The sequence below is a fragment of the Oenanthe melanoleuca genome, chromosome 15 (assembly GCF_029582105.1).
Source record: "Oenanthe melanoleuca isolate GR-GAL-2019-014 chromosome 15, OMel1.0, whole genome shotgun sequence".
Lineage (NCBI taxonomy): Eukaryota > Metazoa > Chordata > Aves > Passeriformes > Muscicapidae > Oenanthe > Oenanthe melanoleuca.
The window spans coordinates 7,116,991-7,144,622 of NC_079349.1; the positions used below are offsets into that span (position 1 = coordinate 7,116,991).

The 27,632-nt window shown below is 41.4% G+C and overlaps 1 protein-coding gene across 4 annotated transcripts in view; it reads left to right on the forward strand.

The window, feature by feature from the left end:
• ARVCF (ARVCF delta catenin family member) overlaps positions 1–27,632 on the forward strand; it is a 244,260-nt gene that overhangs the window by 148,486 nt on the left and 68,142 nt on the right. For all 4 annotated transcript variants that reach the window (XM_056504005.1, XM_056504007.1, XM_056504006.1 and 1 more), the window contains 3 exons: positions 10,616–10,774; positions 19,384–19,991; positions 26,650–27,149. In XM_056504005.1, coding sequence (XP_056359980.1) covers positions 10,616–10,774; positions 19,384–19,991; positions 26,650–27,149 — 1,267 coding nt within the window. The remainder of the gene's footprint in view (positions 1–10,615; positions 10,775–19,383; positions 19,992–26,649; positions 27,150–27,632) is intronic.

Below are 27,632 nucleotides of genomic sequence, written 5' to 3' on the forward strand. Positions count from 1 at the left end.
GGAGAGAAGACAGAACTGGATACCTGGGTGCTGTATATTCCTCTAGAAGAGGTGAAAATGGCATGCCAGACTTACAAAAGAGTCTGGCACCGGAGGATCGGAGGATCGTTTGTGTTAAGGGGAGGCAGTCACTGCTGCCAGCGTGCATGTAGGGATTTAGGCACTTTGAGCAATTCTGGCCAGGGTGTGAGCAAGCTGCCTAGGAGTTTGCTAACACACCATATCCTGTTTGCAGCCTCAGTCTGGCAGAGCTTCTCTGGAAAAATTAAAGATTCTGTTCTCTGGCATAAAACCACAACAGGGAGTGGGAGGGAAGTTCAGCTGTCCTGTCCTTAGATTCAAATAGCTTGTCTTGCCAACTGCAGGGAAGTGCAACCTTCAGAGCATGAGTTTAGTTTTCTGGCTGATGGTTGTTAATAGCAAGTCCTCAGTTTCATCCTGATCTCTTGTTTTTGTCTGTGTGGGTTTAATTGAGAAATTACTCTCTCAAAACCCCTCTGAGAATTTAAAAGTGGTTTAGACTGCTGACTCTTGGGCTGTGTCTTGTCTTAGTCTTCATCATATTTTAATTCCGTTGTGAAGTCCCAAACAAAAGCATATCAGAAATAATGATGAAAAAGGTACTATGTAAATAATTGAGAGCTTGGCAAATGTAATAGGATTTTACAATTCTGGTGCATTAATGTAGAAGAGCTGATTGCATACACAGTGCCAGGAGGAGTGAGTGGTCACAGAACGATGCTCATTTCCAGCAAGTATGTGGAACCATTAGCCAGAGCTGATGAAAAATAGAAAAAGCCAAACATGTTTAACTAAGAAATTGAGAGCTATTTTATTTTGCTGGTGAAGGTATTTACCTCTGGGCAAGTGACTTTCACCTTAGCTTAAATGATTTTTTCCTTTTTGAGATTCATGCTCATCATGCAGTAATAGCAGTCCTTGCTGAATGGCCTGACTGTCGATATTGAGCGCTCTTATTATAAACTGAATGGAGCCAGTGGTTTCCCATTAATTTTCTAGGTGGCAGTGCCTGGATAAATGGTGCTCATCTCTTCTCTTTTTCCCCTTCATTCGCTGGTTCCTGCTATCCCACAGCTATTTCAGTGATGCTGGCACTACAGGTTTTTGGGAGCTGTGCTGTAGATAACAAAGGATGAGTCCTTCCTGGGCAGTGGTGCTTTCTTAGTTGGCACAGTGCTCAGATTTGCAGTTTGGCCTTACCTGAAGTACTGCTTGACAGCTGAGAAGGGGCTCACTGGTGGGAGAGAGGGACCTCCTTAGGCCAAAAGATGAACAGGCACCATTACCCCATCTCTGGCCAGCAAAAATCTCTTTATTGCATTGAAGTGTAGTTTGCTGAGGGCAGGCTGGGGGGGGATGGGGAATTCCTTCACAAACTTTAAATAATGTATTCTTAGCCTGAAAAATCTTCAGAGTGTTGTAGCAGTCAGGCGGGAGCAGTTGCGTGCATGCGTGTGAGCACCTCTCCTTTACCAGGTTTAGGAATAAACAGAAAGACGTTTCTAATATTAATTAGGTCCAACCTGTTAAGCAGCAAAATTTTACCATGTGTTTCTTCTTGATTTGCACATTTCACCCTCGTCTTAAAATTGTGTGTGTATGTTGTTAGTCTTCATCACAGACACTGGCACTGGTTAAACCTTTCTGTCTGAAGGGTTCTCCATCAGCTTTCCGTTATACCTTTAGGCACTTGACTTGTAATCAGATCACTCCTTGACCTTCTTCTGAGGTTAATGGCTTGGACCGTAGGTGTGAAAGAGAGACCTTTGATCCTGTTCTCTGGCTGTTCTGTGAGCTGCTCTGAGCCCACTGCAGTGCATCCACTGCTTTCCACAGCCATGGGTATGAGAACTGAACAGGTTCTGACTCGGCATTTTCCCTCATACCCAACTGCTTACTTTTCATCTTTTGTTTTTCCTTTTTTATTTGTGTCCTTACTGTTTATTGCTAGTTTAGCGCAAGCTTAGGTACTTGTTCTATTGCCAGTGTGTGAGGGCTGGCCATGTACAAGTAGGGATTATAAGGTCAGTGTTAGGGAATAAACAGAAAATGTGTGAAATAAACAGACTACTGGACAAAAAGCCTGGGTAGTTGAAATAGCACAGTAACTGCATTGCTGTTGGGAAATTGTCTTTCTGCTAGTATCTCTTCCATTTGGAAGATTTACAGCAGTTGGAGCAGCCTTTGGCTTTGTTGACTTGTTTGTGTCTTTGTTGTTCCAATGGACTTGCACCTATCCAGAGACAGTTCTTTTCCTGCTGTCCCTTTTCTGCTCTCTGGGCTTGCACAGCCAGGCTGTGTCAGTGGCTGTTCACACCTTCCTGCAGTGCTTTGTCCAGACATGGCTTTCCGTGGGGAGCTGGAATGGGAGAGAGGCAGAGGAAAGAAGTAGTGTGTGACTTAACAGGGGTGATCTTCTGGGGAGCTCTTTGGGCTGACACAGTCCTGCCTCCCTGCCAGACAGACCTGCTCTGGGGCTCCATAGTGGGAGACACTGGCAGGCACAGTCCTTGTGCCACGGGTGATTGGATTTATTGTCAATTGCTATGTATTCCCTAGAATGAGAAATAATGTATTTTAAGGAGCAGCTTTCTTGGAATGCAGGCTTAAAAAATCATCAGTGGTCTGTTTGTTCTGTTTCCCTCAGGATTAGAAAAGCTTTTGTTGTTGCTGTTATTTATTGGATTTATTTTTTGCTTTTTGTGTTGTGTGTTTTTCCCCAAAAAGCATTTTTGTTGCATGGTTCAGATCTACCAGCAAGATTGTGGTGGGTGGGGAGAGGAGTTAAATTTAACACTGATGTGATATGGCTCCTAGGACACTCAAGTAATGCTTCAGGCCTTGGTCATAATTCAAAGAATGCAGAGATGGTTTACATCTGCCTTGAAGTTAAAAGCAATTCTCCAAGGTAGTTTTGTAGCAGTGCAAGTAGGCGTGTGTGTGTTAGCCTAGAACTGGCTGTGGCTTGGCAGGCTTAGGTTGAACTCGCTAATGATGTGTGAAGGTAGCTGGGGTAGAGTCTGGGGCACAAAGAAACTTCCTGCTCTCACCTGCCAAACTGGCAGTGGTTTCCTTTGTTTTAGATGAAGGACCTAGCTTGTACTTCTGACTCCCATGTGCATGTAAGTTTGTGGACTTGATATCTAGTAATACATGCATCCATTTAATTTATGATCCAAACTCTGCGAGGCCTGGAAGAAATGCCGTCTGAATGCTTGTCTTGCAGAAAGGAAAAAGGAATGTAAAATTAGTCATCCCACACCACCCTTAATGCCAGCACTGTAGAGGCAGCAGGTGGAGATGAAGGAAAAAACTTGGTGGAAAATTATGATAGGACCTCATCCCACTAAAAATCTCCTGAATTTAGCCTTGGTTAGTTCATTTGAAAGACTCCAGAGAGGAAGCAAGTCAAATCTGTTTTGGGTTTGGTCAAAGATTAGGCATGCAGATTTACATTGTATTTGTCTTTGGGGAGGTAGGTTGGCAAATTGCAGTGAACTCTCTGTACAAATCTTGGTGAGAAACAGTAATTTCCTGCTCAGTTTCCTACTGGGCAGGCTGTCTAGATAAACACTGGCCATGCTGTCGACAGTTAAGGGAAGGAGAGCTCTGTGTGCTTTTTTTTTTTTTTTTTTTTTTTTTTTTTTTTTTTTTTGGTGGGTGTTCTTTGTGGGGTTTTTTTTGGTTGGTTGTAAGTTTTTTGGTTTGTTTTGTTTCGGTTTAGGTTTTTATTGGTGTTTTTGTTGTTGTTTTTTTTTTTTCTTTCTTTTTTTTTTGTCCTCTATCATTTTCATACTAAAAATAATAGCTTACACTTCTATTTTACTGCTTGATCTTGCTGAACTACTGGGAGAAAGAGGGCTTGCGACTAAGGGACTGAGTGATGACTTGTGATACCCTTGTCCTGTTCTGGGTTCTATACAGAGTACTTACACTGGGGCTTTGAGGCCGGGATTCATCCTTCAGCTTTAATGCTGTGTTGAAGCACTTGATGCAATTTCCCTGCAGAATCAATGGCAAGAGCAGGATATGTCCAAGGAAGTAATTTGTCTGTGCAGGATCTGTTCTCTGAGGCTCCTATTCTTTTTGACTAATAAGAAAGAATTAAGTTATCCTTCATTTAGATACCTTGCTAAATTGCCTAAAGTTAAATGGTGTGAATTTGAACCTGTTGCTCATCCATTTCCCCATCTGGAAGTTGCATGTCCTCAGACTTCTTCCCAGGAGCTGTTGAGCTCTGTCACATTGCAGCACTGTTGCCCTTTGCAGTGCAAAGCTGCTAGTGGTGGTTTTGTTCAGAAAATCATGTGGTTTCCTGAACATTAACATAATGTAGTGGCACTGATTAACATGTGAGTTTTAAGTATATATCATCACATCTCTTGAAGTTGACTGAGATGTAATGTCTTGACATCCTTGGTTAACACCTAGTCAGTCTGAAAAGCAGGGCAAGGCAATAGAGAGCCCTGAGAGGCACCTTGTCAGAGTGACAAATTGTCCTTTCTGATTTAAAGGACCAGCTTGCATGGCAGAGCTAAACAGCTCCTGGAGAAAGGGGAGGAGAGCATGGGAAAAATACGCTATTTGTTTAGGCCTTCCCATGTATTTTTTGTTTGTTGCTCAGAGCTGAAGCTCTTTCTTTTCCTTGGTCTGAAACAACACCAGGTTGAGAGGAGCAAAGCCCCTGGGATTCTGCCTCTCCCACTTCTCGTTCTTATAAACTGTTTACAATCTCCTTCAGTTTCCCAGCTTTGTATGGAAAAGTTCAGTGGGTCAGCTTTCCCTTTAGCTTCATCCATCATTCCAGTCAATTAGAAATAGTTGAGGGCCAATTGCCCGGTCTTCCATTAACTGAGACACTTCAGATTGTTTAAAATAGCATAAAAGGCCTCTTTGTTGACCGTTGGGCAGGCACTGGATTTCCCTGTTGATGGGCAGCTACCGCGTGGCTGAACAGAACCCCAGTGTGTCTTGCTGTACTTGAGGGATGAATATTGCTACTCCAGGCCTTGTTGGGGTTTGATTCCTTCTCCTTCACCTCGGCCTCTTGCTCTCCCTGAAAGGTGTGATGCCTGCAAAGGGTGAATTACCATGCCTGCTTCTAAAAAAGCCTGCTCCCCTTTGTGGCTTTTCAGAACTCCTGTATCTAAGGGTTTTCTCCAGTTGCTGAAATGTTCCTTTTAACCTTGATGCTTTAAAAGCCCTTGGCATTATTTGTTCATTGCTTGTTGTGTGTGTTTCTGAAGGACAAAGGAAGTGTGTAAGTGTTCAGGAAACAGTTAGGGCATTGTGGAGTGGGGCTGAGTTCATTCTGGTACCCCGTGCCAGGAGAGCCTGCTTTCATTTGGGGCTAACATTTCCCTTCTGTTCTGAACTGACCAGCCTTAGGCTAGAGCTTGTCAGAGCTAGCAGAGCTTGAAGCTTTCTCATAGGTTGATGTGTTTGGGTTCACATTGAAGTGCACTGAATCCATTGTATACATGCATATCCATAAATACAGATATATATTTACATATATAAACCCCACATTTTATTTCACATGAGAAAAGAAAGCAGGTTTACTAAATGGAGGTTAGTTTATCTGCAGCAAAGTAGATATTTATGTATTCCCATATATAAGTGATTGTATTGCAGACTCTCCTTCCAGCATCATGTACTGCCCAGCTTCCAGTACAGGCTGGTCCATGTGCTTTTTACTGTTCTAGAGCCATCTTGCTTGAGTGTGCCATCATTTGATCCTGGTTTTGGGACAATGTTTCCCCAGTCATGAAGAATTTGGGTAGGTCTGGCTACATACCTGTGCTTTGGTGCTGAAGACTTGGACCTTGCTCTGTTTTTTTGAACTGGGGGAAACAGTCTGCAGCAATCTTTGAACTTAAGGTCAGAAGGTGCCCTGCCTTGCAGCACTGCAGTGTATGAGGGCTCACCTGAATCTGAAGAAAAAACTAAAGAGAGTGGGACAGTCTCCTGTGCTGCTGCCCATCAGGTGGCACAGGCTCAGAGATGGGCACGAGCTGCTCAGCTTGGGAGTCCCAACTTTTACACTGCTGAGATGCATGAAAAGCTCTCAGGACAAATCAGGGCAGAGAGCACACAGGGATCTTGAGGCTTGGTGAAGGAATGGTGCTCTGACAAAGCCAGGAGGATGTGATAACCAGATTTGAGAGTCTTCAGCTATTGAAGAGTTGAATCTTTTACTAGAAAAAGTCTACCTCAAATACACATAGTTCAACCAATTGCATAAGTGATTTCCTTCCTCTCTGATGTCCCAGTCTGATGAAGATCTCAATACAGACTTTTTCAGCAGCTGTGTTCCTGCAGACTTGCCTTTTGTGTCTTTCTCCACATGTCTTGAGAAAATAAAAGCTTGAGGATATGACTGCGCTGGAAGCGCAGACCTGAGTGGGAAGGAGACCATTGGGGCAAAACATCAGCCTGAGACTTGGCTCCAACAAAGCCAGTGTTTGCCTGCTTTACACTTACAAAAAATTTCATGCTTTGCAGCGATTGAAGCTTTAACAAGTAATTTATAGAGTAGTAGAGGAGAGTGAATCCCCATTTAATTCAATTAGCATTGTTGTCCAATGCTATTAATTATGCCCAGACTTGTGTTTCACAGGAGCTGATACACTTGAGCTTTGTCTGTGCTAGGGTTGACTGAGGACAAGTATGTCCACTGATGTAGAATCCAGCCTTTGTGCTTTGCAAAAACCCTCAAATTTGGTATCTGACAGTAGCCTGGAGTAAGGAGTAGCTGCAATAGCCTTCACTGCAATCTTAAGAACAAAGTAGATCTTGGGGAGAATGAAGATTCAATGTACATGATTTCAGTATTCTTGAAAAGAGGCTGTTTTAGTGGAAATAATAATCTCCCGCAATTTTATATTATTTCCAGACTGTTTAAAATTGTTCCATAGGCAGAGAATAAAGAATTTTGTTTACTGTCTTTCATGAAGTAGGATGTCTGATCCTCCTGGGGGAGGTTATTCTTTTAATAAAACAGATACAAAATAGCTACTTTGATGGAAGTACAACACTAGGGATTGAAATGGTGATGATTACAGAAGCTGTAGTAGTCTAATGCAAAATAAGCTCTAGGAGATATGTGCCCTAAATGATAAATCATTGTTCTTTAACAAAACAAGAATTACTGTTATTTTGTTTCTTGCTTATTTTACAAGGTCTTTAGCTATTTCATCTGCGCTTAACTTTTACAGATTGGAGGTAAATTGATTGTTGCTTTGTGTTTTAAATAGCGTGGCTTTTTTAAAGCACTGGAAATGCAGGTAGGAGTCAACAGAATAGGATTCATTTGGTCTCAAAAAATCAAAAGGAAAAAGAAGTCATGACTACTGACACCACATGCAATAACTGCCCTGGAATCTGTTCTTATAATTTCTTAGTGTTTTGTAATCTCACTGCTTTTGCTTTGGAAGCCTCCAGTAAGGTAAATGAGTGTGTGTTGTTTTGAGCTGGAATTAGCCTCTTTCCAGCAGGTAAGGAACATTGTTCATTAGGGGTGTCATGTTCCAGCCCTATCCAGCAGCTTGTGGTTTACTCTGGATAATTAGGCATACCTGCCAGATGTTTGGAATCTGAGATGCTGAGGTGTATTTAGCAAAACAGAGCGTCCTAAATACTAGCTTCGAAGCTGAGCACAGAGAAGCAGTTGAAAGGGGTAATGTGTCCCAGTTTCTGCAATTTGTGATGACCTAAAATCCTTAATGATGGCATCTAAAAACAGATAACAAAACCTTTGCATCTTTTCTACATTAATGTTAGCTTGTGACAGCTCCAGGCTAGCAATGTAGGGAAAGTTCTGGGTTTGGAGATAAAAGAAGCACCTGGTGCAGGCAGTTCAGGGGTGAGCTGGGTGACAGGCTGTCCCCTTGGCTCACTGCATTCCTCAGGAGCTCACAGTGACAAGGAAGACACAGTAGATGCTGACTGGCTGCCTGTGTTGAGATACCTACCTTGAACTTTGTAAGCTTTTAGGCTTTCTGATGCTTAGGACAGTCTCTTGCTAACAATAGTTTTCTCTTGTAGGAATGCAGATCTGTATACCATATCTGCCTGAATCTTCGTTTTAGAAGCAGCCAGAGGATAAAACCCAGCACACCGCTCATTTAAAGTCAATATGCTGTAGCTTGTAATTTGCTCATATTTAAGTGCCCATCTTTTAAGGTTTCCTTTGCCCACAGGCAGTCTGAATACAAAGGCAGAGTCTATTTTTTATTTTTTTTTAATAAAGAAAAGGTATTGCAGTAGCACAAAGAACAAAACATTTCTTTCCACCTTCCATCTCCTCAGGTTTATTATCAGAAAACAGAGGCTTCTATAAAGGCTAGAGGGGAACAAAGTGCAGCTGGAAATGAAGGTGCTGGATGTGTACATACATGTGGGAGAGGAGTGAGAAGGTCCCACCTTGAAGCTGTTTTGGCATTTGATGGTGAGGTTTATAGGGATAAGGTGTGCAAAAACCCTCTACGTGTAACTGATTTCTTTGTTCCTGGCAAGGTTTGCTTGAGTGAAGATGAATAGAAGTTCTGAGTCTCTGCTGTACTGCAGTATTGTGTAAATTATTCTCTTTGGAGGAAAGCTTCATTGTGGAGTGAGAGAGAGGGAGTTGCAGTAATAACACAGTATCTTCAAGAAAAATGTGAAGAGAATAATGTATTTATTTCAGGAGCAAGTTCCCCTTCTAGAGCCATGTGCAGAAGACACGATGTGACATCTGAACTCTGCCATGAAGAATTCAGCATGTGTCATAAGTTATTTGCCATTAATGATTTGAGTCCTGTGGACTGAAAGGAGTGGTTTTCTTCAGGATTTCAGAAACCTTATTCTAGTTGATTGATTCTGTAACCTGAGTTATTCTGTGGTTTCAATAGGAATGGAAGTAGTGCTTGCTTCTGTCACTTCTGGTGCCTTACTTTTGAAGGCTGTGTTGCATTTTGACTGAGGTGATTGGCAGAGACTTATTGTCATGGTCTTGCTTAATATTAGTGCTTATCTGGAAATGAAAGCATCTTGCTTACTGAAGTCTGAGTTCCAGAAGGTCAGAATACAGCTGTAAATAAAGGAAAACTGGGCAAGGGCACTTCAGCTTGTTTAAAAAGAAATTATAGATCGTGCAAGAATTAAATATGGACCTTAATGAGACATCAGCAGCACAAGGTCACTGGGGGCCTTCACAAAACATGGCACAGCAAAAGGGGAAATCCAAAGGCTATAGCTGAGTAGAAATACAATTTTTCTAAATAATACAAAATGCAGTGTTGTAGTTCCCTGGTGATGGTGTTCACATGTGGAGAATATTTAAACCTTAATGTGATTAGGCTGAGCACCCCTATTGCAACTGTTTCATCCCAACCCTTTTTATTTTCATATGATGTAAAGAGAGTGGGTATGACTAGAGGTTTTTTTTTTTGGTTTTTTTTGGCACAGTATGTTTATTTTGCAATTTTGGGCTGTGTCATTCTTCTTGGATATTTTAGGGGTTTTATCTTTGTTTTTAAAATAAGCGTGTAAAAATAAATGTGTGTGTGTATAGTCCTTAATAAAGGATATTCTTTGAGTGTCTGTTTGACAGGATGTGCCATCAGAAACCCTGCTTTGGCTTTAATGCCTGTGTAGCCAGATACCTTCAGGGCTTATAATGAAATGATCAGTCTGTCATTTCATTTTACGTGGCTGAAGTTTCATGATGCTGGGCAAAAGTCTGAGTTCTCAGTACATGAGCCTCTTCTTTATTGGCCCCTTGCTGGGAAACTTCTGAAAGACATTCACCTACCAAAGGGAGCTTCTGTGATTTCTGTGCTGAAACACACAATTGCATAAGAAAAAGGAAGGTTCAGACCCCGGTGCTGGCGGGCAGCAGAGTGTTCTCTTTAGGCAGTATCCCTGCAAGAACCTGCCTTTGATCTCCCTTCTTTCTGTTTAGATTTTATTATGTTGTCTATCTGTTATAAATTTTAAATAAGCTTGTAGCAGTTAGACCTTATAGATTTAGTGAAGATGTGGGAAGGGAAGCATTTCACTGAATTAATCTCTAGCCATGAAGTTTTTGTTTAATTATCATTGCTTTGGGCAGTTTGAGAAAGGTGTCTATTTAATTGTAGGTGTTGATGTTTTATCACCTTCTCTAGTCTCCAACTGAGTGTACTTTATCAAATGAAAAGAAACTTTCGATGTTGTCTAAGATTAATTGCTCTGAAAACCAGTGTGCCTGTTCACTGCAGAACTGAAAGAATGTTTTTCAGACAAGAATTCCACTCCTCTTATGCTGGGCATTGAAGAGAAGGCTTAAAGCAGATTTAAATATAAGATAGTAGTCTGTTAGTCTGTTGCCTGTTAATATGAAATGCTTGATAGATGCTTCACATGACTTCTGTTTGCTGTAGTGAGCCCAGTCATACCAGCACAGTTGCAGCAAGCCTGAGACAGGAAATAGTCATTTCTCTGAATCTCTACTTGCAAATTATTGGATAAAATGTGGTTTTTTTCAATCAAAGAAGCTGAAATCAGTGTAATAGTTATACCATGATGATAGAAGTGAGACATTAATTTATTTTTTTTACCTGCTTCTTTATAGGAACAAAGTCCCAGTAACCAGACTTCAATAGCAATGATGCAAGAGCCTCAAGAAATGGTGGAAGAGACAGTTACTGTGGAGGAAGACCCAGGAACTCCCACTTCCCATGTGTCTATTGTCACTTCTGAAGATGGAACCACAAGGAGAACTGAAACCAAGGTCAGAGGTTAATAACCACTGAGGAAAATGGCAAAGTGCCATCTAATCATGGAATAGAAATAGCAGGGAGTAGCCTGAGTGATGACAGTCGTGCTGTTGTGATCCTCAGTGATCCTAAGCATTGTGTTGGCCAGTAGAGCAGAGTTCAGGGCTTTTTCAGTTTCACCTCTGTGTCTAGATTGCTCCCTATCAGCTCTGCTGATACAGCTGTTCGTGGAGCTGTGAACTGAGAGTAGAAACTACACAGGTTAAACAAACAAAAACACCAGAACCCCTTCTCAGGCTGCTTATTCTTGTAACATTCACTTCATTCTACTGAAGCAGTTCACAGCATTGCCCTGCAAACAAAAATCGATGAGTTGGTGGGGCTTGGCTGAGGAAAGTGGGTCTTAAGTTAGTGACAATCTGTAATAACATAGTGATTATGCATTTGTCCTTTAGAACAGGAAACAGCCTGCATAAATAACATCATAGCATTTTAAATCTGCAACAGTCTTGTGAATGGCATCTTACCCCTAATGCATGGGGAAAGCTGGGTGTGCTTTCAGGTACCTCAGGTTTGGCTGGATTACAGGTGTTGCAAATGTTCTAGTTTTCCTGATATCTTTTTGTCACTTGTGTAAGGTAATTTTACAGTCTCTGAGCAGGTGCTGTGCAGTGCTGCTGGAAGGTTACAAAGATTAAGGGTGATTCCCTTTTTAAAAACTTTTAAAAACAGAAGAGATTTGAAAAGGGAGGGGATTGTTCAACTGCTTTCTGTGTTAAAAGGAGTTGGAGAGGTCACAGTGTAAATCATTGTTTATTTTCACTGGTGTACCAGAATTGCAGTCCTCTAGGATATCTATTCAGGACATCAGATCCTCAGGTTCAAGTAGATTAATGTTGATTTCTTGAGGTCAATAGGCCTGTACACATTATAATAAACTGATATCTGGTTTACTAGTTGTTGCAGTTAGTTAGAAGGCAAATATAACTGGCCTATTTTCTCATTGTTGGAAGGAGATTAAGGTCTACAAATAAAAATAAAACAGATGAACAAAAAACCCCCACAATTTTATTAGCTTGTCAAATAATTTAATATATTTACTTTGTGACTTAATATGAAAGAAATGCTATTTTCTTTCTAGTGGCAACAACAACTCCTATTTGCAGGAAGGAAGTGATAAAATTACAGTGGGACTGGACACCTTTTTATATGTACTAACAGTAGTGCATAGTTTGAGGAGGCTGCAAGGGCATAAGATTATAGCTATGACTGTAAAAATAGAAGTGAGGCCATGCCTCACCTAGATAACAGGACCACATGGAGTGAAGTAGTTTGTCTGAAATAGTCGTGGCACTGATAAAAGCTGCGTGTTTGTCACGGCCTCAGAGGTGTGATTTTTCTCCCCTGAGTTGGGGACCTCCTGTTTTTCCATCTTCCCACAGAAAAGTACAGTGGCAACTTCAAAACAGGCATTGTAGCTGCATATGGGAAAGGAAAATTGAAAAAGCAGCAACCCCGGAGCTACTGTTCCATTTCAAAGAGCAAAGCTTTGTGTCCCTGTAGGTCATGGCAGACACTGAAGTGTGTCCGGGATGGGGGTAGGATGTGTAGCTGTCTTACTCTCCATTTCTGTTGTTTCAAATAATGCCACTGACTCCAGCTTAAGTTCTGTTTCCTAGTAATTCATTGCTAAAAGGACCAACAAAAAAATATTAAAAACCCAGTTGTTGAGAAAGTGATTGTGAAATGTCAAAACACAGCCTGGCTTAGCCCTGACTGTCAAAAGAGGTGCTGAGACTTTGCTGGGGTTGTTATTGCCTCTGAAATGGTTTTGTTTTGACTTCTCTTTGCTGTGATAAAAAGGCATAGATCTAACAGCTCTTAGATACTCATCTGAGGGCAGATTTTACAAGTTTTTTGCATCACTTTGGTCTTCAGCTTACATTTTGTTTTGGTAGGGACTGTGAAAATGAAAACTGTGTCAGTGGGGTTTAGGAGCATCAGTTAATTGCCCTGGAGTTAATTGTCATTGACACAATCATTTCTAATAGGTATTGTCATAGTGTTTTCAGAGCTCATGCTATTATATGTGAGAGCCTTACAGAGAAAATGAGGTTTCCTGGTACCTCTGTGCAGTGGCAGAATTCTGACCTTGCTGCTCAGAGGAGGGTGGTGAAGAAATCTCCCTGGCATGGGAGATGCAGCCACGTGGCTGCTGGGCATCCTACTTTTATACATTACTTGGATTAGGAGGTGTTGAGCCCAAAAGCTTGCAGTTTTGTGACTCTGTTTGTTCCCTTAGAGATTTAAAGAAATTAAAAATACAAGTAACAAATCCCCCCAACACAAAAAACCCCCACATGAGTCTGGCCTTGCATTCAGTGTGCAGGTAGTACTTGTCCAACAGTTCCTGTGGTGGGAATCCTCACATCTCTTTTCAGTAATACCCAGTGTGTAAAGTTGAGATGGTCACACTGTGCTTAGGAAGCGGTAGGTTTGTGCTCAGCTTTTCTTTTTACTTTGAGCAATAGCCTTTTATGCTCTGCATTGCTGTGCTTGCTCCAGGCTCCTTTAAGGAAGGATTTAGAACCTGGTTTTGTTGTGTCTATAACTAAAGACTCTGCTGGACAGTGTCAGCCATAATCTCCACCATTTCTGTCTTGCAAATAAAGTTCCTTTCATAAGACACTTCCTCTGACAGAATAAATAACACAGATCATGTTTTTTTAAGAGCTGGAGAGACCAGAGATATTTTTCAAATCTATTCTTTCTTTGCTGGATAGCTAATGTGGGGATTAGTCAACCTAATGCCATTTAGTATGCATTTTTGGATTCTGAAAAGGAAATAGTCACTTATTTTTGCTAAATTGTCTGAATTTCTAGCTTGCTGGAGAGAGATTCCTCTGAAATTCTTCCTCTTGAAATGCAGCACAGCAAAGGCTGTAAGTGTGAATGCTTCTGGATGCTGCTGTTCCTTTTTTGTCTGTTCCTTCCCCTGTTGTTTCAAACCTGTAATTTATAGAGGTTATTCTTTTCAATAGTGCATTAAGTAAACAGCCTTAATCTAGATGCATTGACAGTTTTGCTTTGTTTTTCCCTCATCTTTGAAAATGCCTGTAGCAGTGAATCAGGAAGAAGGCATAATAGAATTTAATATTTGACATATTTTAAATAGAGAACATCTGCCTTTTCAAAATGAGATATCTCTGAGTAATTTTCCCCTACCTGGTATTCTTTAGTGTTATACTAAGTCCCTACATAACATTCATTGCACAAAAGATGTAGCAGATAACATTTCATTTCAACTTTATAATATGCTAGAAGCCAAATACCTATCAAGCTAAAACAGTGAAAGTCACCTTGGGGAGAGACTTCCACTTCTTGCTGCTGGCTGGAGCACTGCCAGATGTTAGAGGGAGCCTGTTATAAGTAGCTCGAGAGAACTCAGTAAAGCAAATTAGATGTGTGTGTGTTTGTGTAAATGTTCTCTTTTTTTCTTCAGGCACCTTTTATTTTTATCTTTGAAATGCCAAAAGATTGGAGTGATTTAGGTCATTGCTACTCATTGAAATTGATGTTTTATCATAGCAAACTGTGAAATCAATCTGTATACAAAGTTGTTTAATTTGTAGTCCATCCATTTTCTTTGAGCTTTTCTATACTCAGCAAGTCCAGCTAGCTCCCAACAGTGATAAACTGCTGTTCCCACTTCCTAACACCTGTGATGAGAAAGTGATTGTGACCAAAACTCTGGGTTGTTCTGGTGCCAGGTACCCCAAGAGGCAGTTCTGAGAAACTTTGCAGGAGAAACTTTGCAGGAAATTCAAAGGAATTAGGCAATAGAGCAGGAATGGATTTCAGCTGCAATTGAGTATCCTTTCAAAATGTGAAATTGCTTGGCTTAAAATTGAAGAGGAGAGATTTCAGCTGTTGTTTTGAAAACCTACAGGGTGAGTTCTTCCACAGCATTTAATAGAAAGGTTATAACTTCAACCTGCATGGGCTGATAAATTTGTACAGTCCATAGTTCAAAAATAAGCTCACAGAAATATTAGGATGCTTAGATCCTCCTGCATTCCTTCTCATCCAATTCCTGGTTTGACAGTTTCAACAAGATTGTTATCCCTATCAGAGCTTTTATAATGAACTTAATTTATTAAAAAAAAAAAAAAAGAGGCAAAACAAAACCAACCTCAAAAACAAAATGGAAGGCAGAATTACCGATAAGATGACTGCATTTGACCATGATAGCCCAGTTCCACAGAAATTTTTGCTCTGTCTTTACTCTTCTGTGACTAAGCACTGTGAGACACCTACTTCTACCATGTGCAAATGCATCCAGTAAATCTAATAGTTGGATGGTTTCATGTTTGGTTTCCTATCCTTTTAGATGAATAGGAGGACAGGAGACAGAAAAATACAGAAGCTGCTTCCAATGTGTAAATATTTCCTTCATGTTCTATTGGCAACTGTATTTCCAGAAAAAGAATTAGTGAAACCATTATCATGGGGCCTGTAAGGGAATTATTTACTGAAGTAATTATTTGTGGGGTGAGCAGATATATCCTGAAGTATCCTTAGATTTTGGGGTGTGTAAAGTAGCAGTGAAGGCACTGACTTGAAGTATGACAGGATTTTGGCTGCAGAGAGCCTGAAGTAGTAAGTAAATCGGATATTTTTATACTGTAGCTGAAATCTTGGTATCCGTATAGGGAATAGAGAGTTGCACTTAAATTGTGAGCATACTCAGCCTCTTCATAGGGAAGGACTCTGAAGCTTTCCTCTGGTACTCTGAGATTGGGGTGTTTAAACAATTGAGCATCTTTGATTTGTCATTGGGCTGAAAAAGCCTTTTTACACAGGCTTCCTTTAGGGATAGAAAGTAAACAGAGAAAGTCAAATTGCATTCAAAGTAGCTTGTAAGTCTAAATTTTTTATTGGAACACATCTATGGTGAGGAATTGATACTAACCTTTTCTAAGATTGGGTGCATTGAAGGATCAGGTGTCTCTTAGATAAGGCAGTCTGTTGGGACTCCCATTTGGTATAACTTCGTTCTCTCTGGCTAATGCATCAGTATTAATGAAACCACAGAAATGTTGGGAGAGAAGATTACTGTGCTGTCAGCTGCTCAAGATTGCCTGTGTTCTTTTAAGAAATATAAATGAAATATTCCCTTGAGCAGGATTTCCTGAAATCAACATGTTTGGTTTGTTGGTTGGGTTTCTTCTTTTGCTTGGAAACCTTTCATTAAACGGACCTTCATCTGTGTGCTGGCTAATTGCTGCCAAAAAGCTTCCCTTTATTGTCCTGTCAGCAGCAAAATCTGTTTATCACATGATAAATCTTCTATCTCAATGCCTATGCCTGACTAATGAGGCATGAGTGCAAATACTCCCTCTCTCTCAAAATATGACTGTTTGGTTGCCCCAGTATAACACCTTTAGCATTACTGAATGCTTTTATATGATGAGAAATGCATACTTTAATCCTTGAATGAAATGTTCCTTTTTATGTGTCTGACAAGGGGGTTTTGGTTGTCCTGGTACTTTTGTTTGCTGCTGGGTGCAGCATTCAGGGAATAGTAAGAGGTGAAGCTGTGCTAACGCTGTAAACTTGTCCTTACATGTGCTGTGCTGCCTGACACTGAGTATGGCTTTTTGATGAGCCACAGCTACTGAAAGCCTGTCTGTGCTAGTCTGAAAGACAGGAAAATAAGGCAAAATAGAAATAAATTGCAATTGAATTCTTTGTTGGTAATTTAAACTATAACCCCAAATCTCTAAATGCTCTGTAGAGTGCCAGAGCATGGTGAAAAACTCACTAAGGGTATCTGGTAAGTCTCACATTGTCTAGGAGGTGATTTTCAGTGATCTGAAATTCTGCTTTGTGGTTTCTGTGTGTATGTAGCAACTGTTGGAGACAATTGTCTTTGCTGTAACATTTCTGGTTTTGTTACCTCATCCTGTTTGCCAGTAACATAGAGCAAGTCTTTGATGAAGGTGGACCTGAATCCTGCAGGTCAAAGTTTATTCCTCCTTTTTGTGCTGTTTCTGCAGCCAGATGAGGTGTATTGGGTGCTTCCTATTGTCTGATCGTAACAGCTTTAGGAAAAATGACACATGGCAGACTATGCAAGCACGGCAGCTCATGTCTGAAAAGCAGAGCTTGGGCTTGGATTTGTTGTATTTTGTTGTATAGGGCTGAAAGAAGGAGCTTTGTGGGGTTATGCAAGGGCACTTCTTGGCATTTAGAAAACTACTTCGTTGTTCCTTTCCAAGCATGAGTATCCATTTCTGATTCATCAAATTGCTGATGTCCTACCTTAATTCCTGTTATTCCCATTAACGGTTCCCAAATTCAAGGACACAAAGCCCCAGCATTTTGCATCCAGTTTTGTCATGGGTTTGCAAAATTCACATATTTCAGGCCTGAGCAATGTTGCTTTTTCTGCTCTTAGAAGATTGCTCATGAATATGGTACTTTGAATAAAAGTATTGTTTCCCACTTCAGTAGGAGAACACTAAGCTGTGTTGCTTTGTGTGTATCCACTTTACAAAGAGCTACTGTAAACTTCGCCAGCTCTTTTTCTCTTCTTACTGCTGAGCTTATAAAAACTGTGACAGTGGTCACACTGACAACTGAGCAGAAAGGAGAAGTATTATGCACAGGTAACAAACAGAAACCCCTACTGGTTTGTATGTCAGGAAATAAATGTTGAGTATGTAGTTTACTTTCTTCCAGTTATTAAAATGTGTGCTTTGAAAAAGGGAGAAAAGATTCAGAGGCATGGGAGATAGGCTCTTTCCTGATGTTTACTTGCTGACGAATCTCTTTGTATTGAATGGAAAAATTATTTCGGCTGTGGCTTAAACTAGATACAGAGGTCATGTTGGTACCTGGCTATGCTGTATTCAGTATTGTGTTGCTGTTAACTACACTGCTGATGGAGAGGCATTTGAGCTGCTTTCAGTCTTGTAGGATTTCATTACTTCATTATGTTGAAGTATCATTTGCTCACAGATGCGTCTAGGAAGAGAAACGCTGTTTGGGTGAATCTTTTCTGTTTGGGGTTTTTGTGTGAAAACATCTGGCTATAGGGCAATGTCTGGAGCCACTTCAAGAGATGTACTCTAATTATTTTGCTTTGGAGCAGCTTGGCTAATCTGTTGCCAATCTAAATGTTTAAATCGGATGCTATAGGTCAAAATATTTATTTGGACTTCAGACCACTGAGCAATCTAGGGCTACATGTTGTGGTTAACATTTCCCTTGAATATAGCATTTCATTCTGAGACTTACATGAAGAGAAGTGTCATTTCCTGATGCTTACTTGTGTCTGTAGTAGCTTAGATAACCCCAAATAACTTTTATGAATTTTGTGTTCTTCCCCTGGTGTGTATAATGCTGTCAGGTGAGTTAATTCTCCCTCTCATCTTTGTGGATGTGTGTTTTGTTGTTTGGTTGGGCTGAAAAGTCAGCACTTAGTAGAGTTAGGGTAACTTTATGTATGTTAAAGTAATTTTATTGGGGTTAGGGCTACTGAGGAGAGACTGGCATCTGCTAGATTTTTTATTCTTCCCAAAAGAGCTTTTGCTGGTCTCTCTGGAACAGTACAGAAGTTGATGGAGCCCAGATACCAACCCAAACAGAAGGCCCTTTGCTAGTTTGTAAATATAGTGGCTCTTGTCCAGCACTGTCTTACTTACACACATCACCAGATCTCTGCCACAAAGGCAGATGGTTCTTGCAAAGTTTTAAGGACTCTTTGTTCTTACCCTTCAGCAAGAAACCCAGAATACAAGAGTCCTCTAGATATGTATTATTTTAAGTTTTTGCAAATTCTGTTTTGAAATGAAACGTAATTTATGGAAGTAAAGATGTATTTGCATACAGATTTTTCTTCAGTGTTTTAAACAAGCTTGCCTAGGATATTTAGGTAGCTGCAGCTGCAAAGACAAAGTAATGTTGGTGTTCATTATTACAAATTTGTTAGTCACCAGTATAATGACAACAGCTACCTACTGGGCTTGTGTGGTGGTTGGTGGATGTAAGAATATCTTAAATGAGAAAGCGGGTGTGTTGTCCAGAATCCTGAAGCCCAAAGCTTCTCTGTTTGAGATAATGGTTTCTTAAATATTACTGCCAAATCTGAGCTCAGTCAAATTACACAGAGGTGAAAACTTGATCCAGATCAGGCAGAAGCACATAACTCTGTTTTCATTAAACTAGAGAATATGGTGTGGTATTTACGCTATAGCTGTGGGAGGACAGGCTGTGGCTCCAAACCACAGTAAAGTCTTGGGTAGGGCAGATGTCTCCTGAAACCATTTTGGGGGAATTGGAAATGGTATACTGACTTTGTGCTGCTTCCATGTGCTTTTACATGGCTGCAGTGATTTTGACTTGGTAGTAAGAGCCCAGAGTGCTTTATTAAAAGTATTTTTCCACTGTTCATTGCGAAAGCCAGTAGGTGAGCTGATTGCTACAGCAGTGTTACAGGCACAGCACAGTCATTTGCTTTGTGGTGCTCTCTCCCTGTTTTACTCCTCCACCTCCCCATGTCTCACCCCCTTATGCAGCAAGGAGAGCATGAACACGTTTCCTCTGTGCTTCCTGCCAGGTTACCAAGATGGTAAAGACGGTCACCACGCGGACGGTGCGGCAGGTGCCTCTGGGGCCGGACGGGCTGCCCGCCATGGACAGCTCCTCGCCCATGGGCAGCTACACAGACTCCATCGACAGGCGGTACCTGAAGAACGGCGAGCGCTTCATCACCCCCCAGGCCTCGTCCACCCTGAGCCGACCCTACAACAGCTACAATGACTCGTACCCCGAGAGCCACGAGGGCCAGTACCGCCCCTACATCGGCCACGACGGCTACGGAGACCTCTCAGACAGCTACGGCAGCTTGTCCCGGGGCGTGGGCTACCGGCCGCGCTACGCCTACGTGCCGGGGGGCACCTACCGGCCCGACGAGGGCAGCTTCACCCTGCCCAGCAGGAGGGACAACTACGGCCCTGTGGCCCAGCCGCAGGTGCCGGTGGGCAGCAGCGTCGACCTGAACCGCTCTCAGCCCGAGCGCTTCCAGCCCGAGCCCTACGGGCTGGAGGATGACAACCGCAGCCTCGGAGTGGATGATGAAGGCTATGAACTGGATCCTGACTACTCCACGGTCAACAGGAGGACGTCTGCAGGTGTGCCAGAGAGAGGGAGACCTCACAAAGGAAGGTAAAACCCTTTTGTTTTCCGCAGTGCTGTTCTGCTGCTTTTGCTTATTTGATCATGTACGTTCAAGCTCTGATCTGGTATGTTCTGGAGTTACTTGACAGAAAAACAGCCCAGAAATAACTGCAAAACACACATACAGTATGGAAGAAAGAGGGGTGGGACCCGAGGACCCTTTCAGTGATTCTGGGCTGCTTAACTTGGGTTGAATTTAGAAAGAAATATCACCTTATACAAAAAGGCTAAGTTATTTTTTCCCCTCTTCCTAAAAAAGAGCTGTGAATGCATTGTGTTGTCCCAGAGCAATCACACACTATCAATGTGAAAAGAGGGATTTGTGATCTGTGAGACTCCTGACAGGTCTGGTTGTGTGTACATCTGCCAAACCAAAGCTTTGAACAGCTGATTGGGGTTGCAGATGAGCTGATCCCTGGTGGTACAGGGGTGCCAAGCTGTCCTGTGAGGTGTGACAGCCTCAGCCCAGATCCTGTACTAACCACACACCCAGTTGTCTGGCCAGGTTGTGCTGAACCTCACATATGTGAAGGACTAGATTATTTTTGTCCTGCGCCTATAGAACGGGAGAAAACAGAATCTGTGTTGCATTTAAAGCGACCAGTTATAAATGACTTCTGGTTTCTGAGGGTAATTTTCTGGTATTAGTTGTTTATGCTGTGTTCATGGCTATCTACTCTTGCATTTGAGAAAAATACAGCAACCCACAGGCTTGGGAAAGGAGTCCTGTTACTCAGCTGAAAGTCATCTTGTACAGACCTGAAAAACTTGTAATACTTTGTTTTTGAAGGGATGTACAAATTTTACATGTGCCTGCTGGAAGTCATATCCTCATGATTCATGTTTTGATATGGATTTAGTTCTCATTCTTTTTGTTTTAATTTAGAATAGTTTCCAGAGCTGTAAAGAGTCTGGATCCACCTGCTTCTGTATGTAGACAGTCTTAAGACTTAATATTTGTGACCTCAGGCTTTGCTGCATCAGCAGCAGTTGACGGTGGGATTCGTGTTGGCCTTTTTGTTCTCCCAGAGTCCTTCTACTTGGAGATGTTATGTCATTCATGGTTTCATGGCTCTGTTTTCCTTCCTCTGTTCTGGAAGTTCATTCCAAAGCTAGACAGATTCAAATACTTCCAAATTGTCATCAATACTTGTGAGCGAAAAAAAAAAAAAAAAACCAAAAATGCAGTGAGAAGTTATCAAGGCGCATCTCCCAGAACACCCTTCAAGTCATTGTGACGTCTTTGATTTTGCAGGCTTACCCAGCAGTGAAATCACATCCCCATTTTTTGGGGCTGAAGGAAATACCTGTACCCAGTGGGTGCCAGAATCCTGATCAGTCTGTCAGACTTGGATGAGTTCTTCCGTGAACTAAGCAAGTTTACAGTTCTTGCCAAAAAAAGAAGTCAGGCATCAATGCTTTAAATTTTTTATTAACATTTTTCAAACTGCATGCAAAATGAATAATTAAATGTATTCTTAGAACCTACCTATTTGCATTTTAAAATTTGGTGTTTTTATTAAGCATCCCTTTGATTTATTGTTCCTTGCAGTTTGGATAGGACCAACTCATAATTTTTCTTCTATGTTTCTTTTGTTGTGAGTTTTTTTTTTCCATATTTAATGTGATCAAGAGGCTTTGACAAATAATTAGCCTGACTGTGGCAGCAAACTTTAGCTGTTGAGAACATAAGATTGTATGAGGGCCTCTTCATAAGCAGTTACTTTTTAACATTTCAAAGAAATACTTGAACAATTCAATAAACCTGCCTTTCAGATATGCTACTGAACTGCAAGTAATTAAAGACTCCAAGTAGTGCTTTGTACTAGATGAGGTAATTGCTAATTTATTATTCCTCTCTAGTTTTTTAGAATTTATTTCTGTGAAAATGATTAAATAAATGATTGTGATTAATTGATGTCACTTTTGATTTCAGAAAGTTTGTATGTGTAGGGCATTGGATACTGTTCTACGTTGCACCAACTTCCAGCTTGGGCATCCCATGTTCTGAGCAGAACTTCTCCACTGATGACTCACTGAGCTATTCTCTCGTGTTCTTCCTAGGCAGTGCTACTGCATTAGGTAGTAGTTTAAAGGTGAAGTGAGAGTTCTGACTGTCAGCACCTGTTCTGAGAAGGTTTGAGTGGAGGGTTTTCCTCAGGATCAGTGCTAGTGAGTCTGACTGCCTATGATGAGGAGGCAGCCCAGCCATGTCTGGAGGGGGTCCTTGGCAAGGAAATTGCAAGTACAGATTGTTCTTTCCAGCTCTTGCCTGCTCCATTTGATCACAGAGATAAACACCTATTTGTGCTTTTCTTCTGTCATCACCAGCCTCATTTTAAGCTACTTATGTTTCATTTTAAATGAAGGAAAAATGTTCTTCCCCACAAACATCTCTAAATCCAGATAAATGCACAAAGGCAAATATTCCCTCTGTTGGCTTGTCATTGCTTGTGGCTGGGCTTTTTTTTCCTTCATAATTAATCTCTCCTCATGTAAGATACATCACTTTCTGCAAGAGTACCTGGCACTTCTTGTTCTTCCCCTCAGCTTATGCTCTGGTTTGGTGTAAATCAGATTGCATAATAAATTTGGGTTAGAGAAAAGCATTTGTGGGGATCTTACATTGATTTAATGTTACTCAAGTTTACTTTTGAAGGCCTTTACACATCTTTGAGTTTGTGTCCTTTTTTTCCTTCATTTGGTAGGTTGCCTTTATTATACTAGGTGTTTATTATAGTTTTTAAAAACATCTAATTTTACTGTGTGCTGAATGTTTTATATGCAGTCCTTTTTGAAAGAGAAGCAGGAAGTACTGAATACTTTTATTCACAAAAAGCATCCCTCCTGCTATTTAACTATTACTTAATCATTAAACTGAAATTAATACAGACAAGCTGGGAAAAAAAAAAAAAAAGATAAATCATAGTTCATCTTACTTATCTAAATAACTTCTGTTCAGCTTTTTCATGCCTTAGTGGTGATTTCTTCCCAGAGTGGATCAAGTGCACCTGTATGACCATGGGATCTCTTTTTTCCTTAGGAGCTCTGGAGTAGCTATTGGCAGTGTTACTATGCCAGACAAGACAGGGTATAAATTTTTAGTGTTGACTAAATCAACAACAAAACAGTTTTCTGCTGTTAAATTGTCTGTGCCAGAAGTTTGATTTAAGACACTGAAACTGTATTTGGTGGTCACTTCACAGTCCAAATTACTATTACTAGGAAATGAGCCAGATTTTAGATTAAATACCTTTATCAGTGTGTCTATCCCTCTTCTGTTGTGTATAGACAGTGAGAGTACTGATAACACTGTACATGTCAGTCTCATTCTTCTTCTGGTGCTTTTTTCCAGTTCAGAATATAAATGTAGATTAATTTTGTCAGTACTTGTGGCCTAGTTTCCCTCTTTCCAAATATATATGGACAACATTGGGATGTTATCTAGTTTGGGGCAAGAGTTTATGGACATGCCTGGGCAGAGCAGGGTGATGCAAGCAGTGTGGTCAGTTTGAAAAATACTTGGTTTTTTTCTGAGTCTCTTCTGTAGTGTGAATTCAGTTTGATAATATTCTGGTATCAGAAGGTGGTGAATGGCTGAGTTTGACATGGCAGGAGGCAACCTGAGTCAGCTCATCCATTGGCAGTTCTTAGGGATTTCGGTGTTTTAACCATATGGCCCATAACTCAGCCTTGTCTCAGCAAAAGATTCACTCCAGTTTTGAATCCCCTTGTGTATTCTGTCAGAGAACAGAGCCTGGCAAAAGTAAAACCTCATTCTGCAAAATCTTTATGTCTCCTCTTCAATGTTTGGCATGAAGCTTCCTACTGAAATCCCAAGCGTTTCTGGTCTTTTATCCAAAGCAGACACCAGCTGCAAACTGTAATGAATGTAACATTTGTAGAAGTTTTTGAGGATTAAATGTTTAAGTCCTTCACCTGTTTACTCAAATGTGCTTATGTTGAAGCCATAAGGAGGATGATAAATCCACAAGCTCTCTCCCAGTTTTTAACTATGCTAGAATGTTTTGATCAATTCCCTGAGAAAGGTGATTAGTGAGATCCATGGCATTCTAAAAACTCGGCTTCCTTGCTACAGACAGACGGAAGGCAAGATGCTTGCAGTCAGCAACTCTGGCATAGCACCAGAGCTCTTCAGTCCTGACAGTAAAGAGCTCTTGGTCTCCTGAGAGCAGTATTTGCTGAAGCTCCTGTTAGTCCTGTTCTGTATTGAGTGGCTTTTCCTTCCCAGCTTAGCTGCTCCAATGATGTGGAAGTGAAAAATCACATTTGGCCTACACCAGTCTGGCTCAGAACGAGGATTTCTTTACTCACCCAATGTGCAATATGTTGGTGACCAGAGTGTGTTTAATGGCCTGATAGACATTGGCTTTTGACTTCCTTACTCTGCCAGTCTGGTCGTTCAGCCCGAGGCTTGTGGCACTTCTGCCTTGCTCTGCCTGAGCAGTTGTGCTGCTCCTTTGTAGATGACCTGTTTTGGTAAACTGCTTCCCCTGGTGGTTTTTTTTAATCTTCCCTAGCCTTGATCACTGTATTTAGTCATGTGTATCTGAAGTAGTGTGATACTTTGATCCTTGCCTTGGCTGAGCTTTCTTGTGCAGCTCATACAGGGTCTCAGAGTTTCTACATAATGATTTGGGGTCCTCAGGGGTTGAGTGTGCAGGTGTTTTCTTTGCTGCCAGGTGCAGTCATTGAGTTATGTCACTGGTGCATTAGCAGTGGCTCTGACACTGTTTCATCCTCAGAAGAATGTTGGATCTGGCCTGTGTTTGCTTATTCCAGCAATTGCAGGGATTTGTTTTCATCCTCTTCTCTACTGATACTTGAGAGATGCTGTCTTGTTTTAAAGCAGGGTTGTGAGCTTATGTAGTGTTTTCTTTTTTAATTATTAATTCTTGACTTCAGGTAGTATCACTAATATTTAATAATTGACAATTTAAAAGAAAAATAGCATTGTTGGTGCAGACTTAAGTGGTACTCTTTTGTTATAACTGTGTTAGAATTTGAAGTCGTAACTCTGAAGTTTTCTTTCAACAATGTGATGAAACCAAGAAGCTTTGTGTGGCCAAGGGAAGAGGATACAACATGAGGAAGATAGGCCTATCTGTGTGGTTCTCTTTGGAAGGTTTTGTGGAAATACAGCAAACAAACTGCATCCCAAGACAGTAATTATCTTTGTGTACTTGCACGGTTGAGGAGGAGAGCAAAACTTAATTGTTCAGGTGTAATTGAGGTGCTGCACAGTTATCTTGTGGGCAGCTCACAGGACTGAGATGTTCTAATTGTGAGTTACCAAGTCAAGCAAGGAACAGCTGTGCAGTTATTAAAATTAATCTTCTGCTGCTTTTATGAAGTGAAAAAGAATTTAACATGAGGATGAGTTTGAGGAATGAGATTTTGTTGTAGTTTTAATGCTGGTTATCAAAATTTGCATTTGTAAAAACAGAATTTTCAGGAGTAGCTAAGGGGTTTTGTTACTCCTTCTGCCCTGTGTGCATTTACAAAAGTAAATTGTCTCAGTGTTGTTGCTTTCTACTTGGAGTGATGGAAACAGCTTTGTTCTGTAACAGAAAACATGACTGTCCAGATAGTGTAAATTACTGTGTAGAGCAACTGCTGAATTATACATATACAGATAACTGCATCAATTAAAGGATTTTTTCAGACTCATTCTGAGTTTTGGATGCATGCCTATTTTTATCCTTTCATTCAGTTGATGGTTTAGAACAGCAATTAAAGCAACGAAAAGTCAGGAGAGGCGCTTTTAACATTAAAAGCATTAATTGTACAAGACTAAGTTCAGTCTCTACCTCCGGTTGCTCTTCTCCCCAGAGCCCAGTTTAATTATCAGTCCCTTTGGAGCAAGCTCCATTTTCTTCTTGACTTCTAATAGTTTATACTTTAGCATGACATCGGAAATGGTTCAATAACATCACTCAGTGCTTCAGATGAAAGATTTTAAGAAACATTTTGTAGCTATTAAAACCACTTGCTTGACTAAGCTAACTGCAATACTGAGACAGTAGCAAGGCTGTCCAGGAAAAAACTGTAAAGCAAAAGGCTGCTGCTGGTTTGAAACAATACAAATATAAGAGGGTGGTTTATGGCAATATCGATGAAGAGTAGTGTTTAGAGTACACTTGTGTGAGCATCAACATGGAAATGTAGTGGAACTTGTCAGACTTGCTGAAATATGTCTGTGGTCTCTGCCCAGGCCTTGAATGCCTTTAATTAGAGTTTTAGTTTGTTGCAGAAGTAGCAGCATTAATGAAGATCAGTGTTTCCTACTAAATGTAATCCAGCTCTGTTATAATTGCTTTGCTAAGTGACCAGAATGAAAGCAATCTGTTTGATGGCTTGCAGTTCCTGTCATCATTTCACTGCGAGCCAAGCAAACACTGTGCTGGAGTCCCATCACTGCTGAGAACTCGACTATGGTTAATTTTCAAGTTACTACAAATAAACTATTAGAAACTGTAAATACACTGCCACAGTGATGTTTGTGATATTAAAATGTTTGCTCGTGGCTGAAATCTCCATATTGACTCAGAGTTACTAAGTGCTTAAACGTACTTTTATTTCTCTTTCTCCCCTTTCTTTGTGTTGGGACCGTTGCTGTTCCCAGGGGCTACGATGACCCCATTGAGCCGGAGATGGTGGAGGAGCGGATCCCGTACCTGCACGGGGGCTACGCGGCGCCGCTGGCGCAGCCCGAGCGCGGCAGCATGGCCAGCATCGACCGGCTGGGCAAGCGCTCGCCCTCCATCGACAGCATCCGCAAGGACCCGCGCTGGCGGGACCCCGACCTGCCCGAGGTCATCGCCATGCTCAGCCACCCCATCGACCCCGTCAAGTCCAACGCTGCCGCCTACCTGCAGCACCTGTGCTACGAGAACGACAAAATCAAAAAGGACGTCCGGCACCTCAAGGGCATCCCCATCCTGGTGGGGCTGCTGGACCATCCCAAGCCCGAGGTCCATCGCAAGGCCTGCGGGGCCCTCAGGAACATCTCCTATGGGAAGGATAACGAGAACAAAGTGGCTATAAAGAACTGTGATGGGATCCCTGCATTGATCAGGCTGTTGAGGAAAACAAACGACATGGAAGTCAGAGAGCTAATTACAGGTCAGTGCCTGTGATTTCATTAATGGATTAGTCTTTAGAGCAGTCCTTTCAGCTTCAGGAACAAGAATTTCTGGAGATTAGAGCATTGAAGGAGAATTCAGATCACTGGCTGCAGCTGTTCTGTGGCTGCACCACGTTTGTGGGGTGTGCTTGTCAGGAGAAGATCGAGATCATCTCTGTGTATGTGAGATGCACTTGGGATTTCCTGACTGCTGAGGGATGGCTGCTGCTCCTTGGGTGTAGCATGCAGCTGCATGTGCTTGGCTTACTGAAGCTTAACTGAATTACAGCAGCTCCATTGACAGGTAATTTATAGTGCACGTGCCCTCAGTGTGTTGTAATCGTGAGGTAAGATACACTGAGCTAAACCTTTCCTTGTTAACCTCTTATAAAACAATCCTGCTGCCGTGTCCCCACTCCCTCATATTTAGAGAACAGTCTCATCACGAGCACTTCAGCCTGCTTCTGAGGACTCTGAGGCTG